Source organism: Camelina sativa, chromosome 3, assembly GCF_000633955.1.
Source record: "Camelina sativa cultivar DH55 chromosome 3, Cs, whole genome shotgun sequence".
Lineage (NCBI taxonomy): Eukaryota > Viridiplantae > Streptophyta > Magnoliopsida > Brassicales > Brassicaceae > Camelina > Camelina sativa.
This window is the reverse complement of record NC_025687.1, coordinates 27,456,636-27,464,600: the sequence shown is the minus strand read 5'-3', so window position 1 is coordinate 27,464,600 and position 7,965 is coordinate 27,456,636. Positions and strand designations below refer to the sequence as shown.

At 39.9% G+C, this 7,965-nt stretch overlaps 2 protein-coding genes across 2 annotated transcripts in view; one reads left to right on the top strand and one right to left on the bottom strand.

Annotated features, from left to right (window-relative positions):
* The window catches only part of LOC104778331 (polyubiquitin-like), a 5,600-nt gene continuing 3,820 nt past the window's right edge, over positions 6,186-7,965 (top strand). The window contains exon 1 of the mRNA XM_019243980.1: positions 6,186-6,546. Within this exon, the coding sequence (XP_019099525.1) occupies positions 6,186-6,546 (361 nt within the window). The remainder of the gene's footprint in view (positions 6,547-7,965) is intronic.
* LOC104778330 (GDSL esterase/lipase 3) overlaps positions 7,247-7,965 on the bottom strand; it is a 2,661-nt gene continuing 1,942 nt past the window's right edge. The window contains exon 5 of the mRNA XM_010502756.2: positions 7,247-7,621. Within this exon, the coding sequence (XP_010501058.1) occupies positions 7,377-7,621 (245 nt within the window). The 3' untranslated portion in view covers positions 7,247-7,376. The remainder of the gene's footprint in view (positions 7,622-7,965) is intronic.

The following is a 7,965-nucleotide window of genomic DNA, read 5'->3' as shown; positions in this document are numbered from 1 at the left end:
TAGAGGTCGTCCCCCTACACACAAACAAGGCTCAAGGCCATCTCAAAAGCTATTAGGAGCAAAATCACAGAAACGAAACTTTGCTCAAGGTTCCCCGAAGAAGACACTTACTAGTCGAGATATGGAGAAGTCTGGCCCTTCGAATCCAACTCAAAAGAAAACATCAAAACCCTCGCCTAAAGGCAAGAATCAACCCCCAAAACCCCAGAGGTCAAAATCGGATATTCACAGGAAGACGAACAACCCTCAAACCTCAACTCACCAAACTTCTCCCTCGGGACCACCAAGCATTACTCTGATCCCTGCGACAAGGAAAAAGAAAGCGGATTTTCAGAATCTGCCAACCCCAGTTCCTTAAGAATGGTGAGCTGGAACTGTTGTGGGTTGGGGAACCCCATAACAGTCCAGCGAATTAGGGAAATGCGTAAAAGTATTTTCCCATACCTGATATTCCTCATGGAGACAAAGAACAATAATGAGTCGGTTTTACAATCTCTTCATTGGCTTGACTATCCCTCTAACCACTTGGTACCACCAATCTCCCCTGGAGCTGGAGGTTTGGCTCTGTTTTGGAAACAAAGCATTGATGTTGAGATCCTGCAGTCAAGTTCACACTTTATTGACACAAGAATAAAAGCAAAAGGAAAATATTTCTTTGCTACCTTCTTATATGGGGAACCGGATAGACCAAAAAGACTTGATTCCTGGAAGAACCTCCAAGACCTTACTTCTGATAGATCTTCTCCCTGGATTATCACGGGTGACTTCAATGATATAATCCATCCATCAGAAAAAGTCGGAGGCCCCCCGCGACCTGAAAGCTCTTTCTCGGATCTCTGATCCTTCATGTCCTGCGCAGACCTCTATGACCTCAAGCACACGGGTAACTGCCTTTCATGGAGAGGTAAAAGACATTCTCACCTAGTTAGATGTCGTCTCGACCGAGTAATGGCGAACAGTGAGTGGATTCTCACCTATCCCTCAGGAAGAAGTGAATACTTACGCTTCAAAGGATCTGACCACCGCCCACTAGTCACATCCTTTGATCCAAAAAAGAAAAGATCCCATGGCCTCTATTGTTTCGATAGGAGACTAAAGGAAAACCCTAAGATAAAGAAACTGGTTTTTGAAGCCTGGAATTCTGACCCCAACTCTAGTGTTGATCTTCGAATTGGATCCTGCAGAGACCAAATCATAAGATGGAGTAAGAACCAACATCTGAATAGCCAAACGGAAATATTGGATCTTAGTGATCAACTAGAGGAAACTATGAATGATGACACTGCCCCTCAGGAAAACATTGACTCTATCAACAAAGCACTCATACTTGCGTACCAAAAAGAAGAAGCTTTCTGGAAACAGAGAAGCAGAAACCTATGGTTGGCTTTAGGAGACAAAAATACGGGTTTTTTTCATGCAACGACAAAGTCTCGCAATGCTATAAATAATATCTCGGTTATAGAAAACCCCAATGGTGTACCAGTTTATGAAGAAAAGGATATTGCTAATACGATATCCAACTATTTTTGTGATTTGTTTAAAGTTGAACCTGGAGACTGCAGAACTGTTGTTGAAGCAGGCCTGTCCACTTGTGTCACGCAAGACATGAATGATAAACTCCTCCTCCTACCGTCCACTATAGAAGTGAAAAACGCATGCTTCTCCATACACGCAGACAAAGCCCCGGGTCCCGATGGGTTCTCAGCTAGCTTTTTTCAAGCAAACTGGACCACTATGGGACCCACGATCACCTCTGAGATCCAAGCTTTCTTCACGTCAGGAAACTTGCCCTTACAGATAAACCTTACACATGTGAGACTCATCCCTAAACTGATCAATCCTCAAAAAGTCTCAGACTACAGACCCATCGCACTCTGTTCTGTGTACTACAAAATCATATCGAAGATCCTATCCAAAAGACTTCAACCAATTCTTCATTTGTGCATATCTGAAAACCAGTCGGCTTTTGTACCTCAACGTGCCATTTCGGATAATGTACTGATCACCCACGAGGCATTACACTACCTGAAAACCTCGAAAGCAAAGAAAAGATGTTATATGGCTGTAAAAACCGACATGAGTAAGGCATATGATCGACTTGAATGGGATTTTATAAAAGCAGTAATGGAACGGATGGGTTTTCATCGAACCTGGATTCAGTGGATCATGCAATGCCTCAACACAGTGGAATACGCCTATCTCCTGAATGGTAGAGCTTGCGGTGCAGTTATTCCTAAACGAGGCATCAGACAAGGAGACCCTTTGTCACCGTATATCTTCATCATGTGCAGTGAAGTGTTGTCTGGCCTCTGTTCGAAAGCTCAAATACAAGGAAATCTGCTTGGCTTGCGAGTCGCAGTAGGTAGCCCTTGAGTTAACCACCTCTTATTTGCTGACGACACAATGTTTTTCTGTCGCTCAAACGCAAAAAACTGTTTTAAACTGAAAAGTATCANTCAAGCAAACTGGACCACTATGGGACCCACGATCACCTCTGAGATCCAAGCTTTCTTCACGTCAGGAAACTTGCCCTTACAGATAAACCTTACACATGTGAGACTCATCCCTAAACTGATCAATCCTCAAAAAGTCTCAGACTACAGACCCATCGCACTCTGTTCTGTGTACTACAAAATCATATCGAAGATCCTATCCAAAAGACTTCAACCAATTCTTCATTTGTGCATATCTGAAAACCAGTCGGCTTTTGTACCTCAACGTGCCATTTCGGATAATGTACTGATCACCCACGAGGCATTACACTACCTGAAAACCTCGAAAGCAAAGAAAAGATGTTATATGGCTGTAAAAACCGACATGAGTAAGGCATATGATCGACTTGAATGGGATTTTATAAAAGCACTAATGGAACGGATGGGTTTTCATCGAACCTGGATTCAGTGGATCATGCAATGCCTCAACACAGTGGAATACGCCTATCTCCTGAATGGTAGAGCTTGCGGTGCAGTTATTCCTAAACGAGGCATCAGACAAGGAGACCCTTTGTCACCGTATATCTTCATCATGTGCAGTGAAGTGTTGTCTGGCCTCTGTTCGAAAGCTCAAATACAAGGAAATCTGCTTGGCTTGCGAGTCGCAGTAGGTAGCCCTTGAGTTAACCACCTCTTATTTGCTGACGACACAATGTTTTTCTGTCGCTCAAACGCAAAAAACTGTTTTAAACTGAAAAGTATCATGCGGGTATACGAACAAGCATCAGGTCAGAAAATAAACCTAAGTAAATCCTCAATCACCTTCGCAAACAAAACCTTGTCCTCAACAAAGGAGGAAGCAAAGAGAATTCTAGGTATACAAAGAGAAGGAGGGCAAGGTAAGTATTTAGGATTACCGGAACTCTTTGGCCGCAAGAAGAAGGACCTGTTCAACAGCATCGTGGACAAGATAAAACAGAGAGCACAAAACTGGTCCTCCAGATTCCTCTCTTCGGCAGGGAAGCTTACTATGCTGAAATCAGTCTTAGCAGCCATGCCCACTTACACCATGTCATGCTTCAAACTCCCTAATAACCTGTGTAAGAGAATTCAGTCAGGTATGCCTAGGTTCTGGTGGGATCAAAATACTGAAAAGAAAAAGATGTCATGGATTTCTTGGAAAAGGATGACCAAACCTTTCAAATTGGGTGGTCTAGGCTTCAAAGATATACAATCATTCAACAATGCCCTCCTGGCAAAAATCAGCTGGCGACTTCTCACATCTCCTCATTGCATGATGGCTAGAGTCCTTCTAGGGAAGTACTGCCCGAACTCATCTCTACTGGACTGTGCAGTGCCAAACTCTGCATCCCACGGATGGCGGAGTATCTGCATCGGAAGAGATCTTTTGAAACCTCACGTGGGACGCATCATTGGATCAGGTACCACTACTCCATTGTGGAATAGCCCTTGGCTATCTCTAGACACCCCCACCTCCCCAATGGGACCACCACCAGCAGAATCACAAGGATGGACAGTTTCTGACCTCCTTGAACCAGGCACTTCAAAGTGGAATATAGATCTCATCAAACGAACCCTACCTACGCATGAAAAAGAAATTTTACAGTTAAAACCGAGTAAGCAAGGAGCCCTGGACCGATGGGCATGGCTTCCGACACAGGATGGAACTTATAACACAAAATTAGGCTACTATACCGCTCACTCGGAAGACTCTAACTCAATAGCTCCTCAAACCTCCCAGGCGTCATCGTCATTCAGTTGGACAGCTAACATCTGGAATGTTAAGACGTCCCCAAAAACAAAGCTATTTATTTGGAAGATTGTCCAACAAGCCATTCCGGTGGGAGCAAACCTCAACCGCCGCCTTATCTCGGGAGATGCGAAGTGCCCACACTGCAGTGAGACCTAGTCTGAACTACATTTATTCTTCCATTGCCCGTTTGCGACTAGGGTTTGGGCCCTAGCCCCTTTCAATAGTAACTTCCCCTCCCAATCCTTTACATCCATCACTGAAGGAATCTCCTCCGCAAACCGACTTATATGCCTACCACCCTCTGGAATTGGAGGAGGTCCTCTAGCCCCTTGGATCCTCTGGATGATATGGATGGCTCGAAACAAACTGATTTTCAATAAGGAACGCATAAGGGCGGAGGAAGCGACTGTAATTGCTATAATCAGGGCAAAGGAATGGCAATCAGCGCAATTGGAAAAACTAAAATCAATTGTGCTCCCAACTCCATCCCCAGTAAATCAGGTATAACAAAATGAGACTTGATACATGTTTTGTAGACGCATCGTAAATCTCTAAACCGAAAGCGGGACTCGGATGGGTCTTCACGGATCAGCACGAACAGATAGTACAACAAGGCTCAGATCTGGCCACACACGTCTCCTCCCCTTTGATGGCCGAAGCGTTAGCAACTCTAACTGCGGTTGAAGTTGCAATTGCTTCGTGTCTCACTCACCTCTCGATCGCCTCAGACTCTCAAACGTTAGTCAAGGCTTTGAATTTGAAGCTCCACTCGAAAGACTTTCACGGGATTCTCCATGATATCCTAGATCTATCCAATCGTTTCTCTAGTTGTAATTTTCGTTTTATTCCTAGAACCCAGAACCAGATTACAGATGAACTAGCTAATAGAGCTTTTTCTATGTCTCTACCTTGTATGTGAACCGTGGAAAGTCTAATACAAGTTTCTGGTTGTCCAAAAAAAAAAAAAAAATGTGATTATGTAACATAGTCGCAAAAAAACATGACGATTTGGATTAAATGATAAGTACGGTTTAAGAAACTAAATTACAGTAAACATTTTCTAAAACATTGGTTAAACTTAAGGCTAATAATGACTGATATAAAAATGAGTATTATTCTGTGATCTAAAAGTCAATGTTTTACGTAATTTAATAAGTACCGAAAATAGATATTTCCATCGAAATTAATCATTTGTCTCTTTTAATTTGTATGTAGAATACACCGGTGTTAAAAAAGAATACTTATTTACGTACGTTGCTTTCCAACTTTCAGAAAAAATATTAGGCAAAAGCATACTAATAATTGATGAACTAATAATTCATTAAAACTTCCCCTTTTTTTTCACTGATGACTGACGAAAAATAAAAAATTACTAATGGCAAAATTGGAAATCGTAAAAAAGAAACGAAAAGGCAATTACGTTTTTAGTTTTTACAAATCACAACGATTCATGTCATAGGAAATTGTAATTCAAATAAACGGTCAATATAACAAACTATTATGGGAAATTATAAATGAAAGCAAATTGTTAACTCTCCAGTCTCCAAAGCTTTTTATACTATTATTTTATCAAACACTCTCTATTTTCTAGAAAATTTTTTTGTATCACAAAGATTGATTTTCTATAATATTTTACTAATTAATGCTAAGAAATTATAGTTTTCAAGAATCATCGATTGAGAATATAAATTTTAATGAATTACTATTAGTTGATAGTAATAAAAATATATTTTTATAAATAAAAATGCATTTATACCTAAACATTTAATATTTTTTTTATTTTGTGTGAAACTCCCAAAAAATCATCTATTTTGATAAAGAGGGAGTATAAAATAAAATCCCAAAAAAAGACAGACACGAGANGTAAATGAAAGCAAATTGTTCACTCTCCAAAGCTTTTTATACTATTATTTTATCAAACACTCTCCAAACATCTATAAAATAAAACCCCAAGAGAGACAGACACGAGAAGTGTTGCAATGCAGATCTCGCTTACTACGGTGAAGGGAAAGAACATAAACCTTGAAGTGGAGGATAGCTCGGACATCATCGACCTCAAGATCCATGGACCTACACGTCAATTGGTTCTTGGCCTTGGTCCGGATCCTGGTCCGGGTGCAGTCATGCGGATTTTTGTATCGACTATAAAGGAGAAAACATTCATCCTAGAGGTTAAGGGGTCCGATACCATTAAAAATGTCAAGACCATGATCCATGATCAAGGAGGACCCCCAGTGGACCAGCTGAATCTGAACTTTCATGGCACGAAGCTTGAAAACAGTCGCACCATAGCTGACTACAACATCAGACCCCACGCGAACCTTGTCATTATGCAGAGTGGTTGTATTTGCTGAATGTCTTCCTTTATATTCTCTAAAGGCTATCTGTTCTAGCTACTTGGCGTTTTGTTTTAAACACAATAAGATGTTTTAAGCTTTCGTTTTTGGTAATTTTCCCTGACTTGATCACAACTCACAAGGAAATGTAGTTGAAATATTTTGAATGATCTTCTTTTTAGGTATCACTTTAGAATTTAGATCAGTTGATATCTATATATTACCATAAGCTTAAAAATAGATTATCAGAAGGATTAAAGAGAATAGGACTAATTAGCTCCGGAAAAAAAATTAAACAAATTTACCAATTTAAATATAAAAAAAAATGAAAATGAATATCTTATTAGGGTCAAAAGAAGGAATTATATAAGAGACGTTGGACCACTAACAAAAATATATGCAAAATCACATATGGGTTTATCATTTGTGTTACCTTTCTTTTGAATAGACCAAACTGTTAAAGAATAGCAGTAAATTTTACATAACTTGCTGCGTGAAAGATTGAGTTGAAAAAAAAAAAAAATGAGCCTTCAGATCTAAGGCTGATTAATTGAACTAATTGTAATCTAGACTTTATATCTTCTGATTTGTGTTACATGATAAACCCATGATTTACCTTCCTATGCATGTTCCTTGCGGTCTAGTAATTGTGATTGTAGTTGAAATTCTTCTTTTGAGCAGATTGTTTATATTATTGCAAACACTTATCAATTCTTTGTATTTATAAACAACACAAAGAACATGACTAATAGTAGCTAGGACTATACAAGATAGTAACCTCGTCTTTTATTTTAATAGCTAGGACCTATATTTGTATGTATACATCGACAAAATCTACTTCAATTCAAACAGGGTTTTGAGATTATAAGGTCCGGTAACATTTGACGGTCCACTCCAAATAAGCTCTGCGATCTGTCGATGAGCCTTCTCTGTCAAATGAAATGAATCGAAAAACAAGTAATCCGTAACGTTTTCACATAACTCGTAGCCTTGTGCTGGTCCCAAAACTCGGCCTCCACACGTATTGATTCCCCTTAATGGTCCAGTCCCACAACATGCCTTCTTCCCTTCCTTAAACTCTTCCAACCAAAACAAATTAAACACAAATTAGAAATCTTACATAATTACATGTAATAACCATATAAGTTTTACCGTATTTTGAAGGATTGTTGATTCTTTCGGATAAAGAAGCGTGATAATCGTGAAGGGCGTATCTGAATCCGGATAGTTCGTGCTCCAACTGCCTTAAAACATTAGGAAACTTCTTGTTATGCAGATTCATCAACTCGGTGAGTGGCTTGAAACAAGATCCTATCTTTGTTCGGTCTATAATCAATGAGGCTGGTGCACAATCATACGCTCCCAAATTCAAGAATCCAAACTTTCTTCCTCCAATTTTATACACTTCCTAAGGACACAGAAA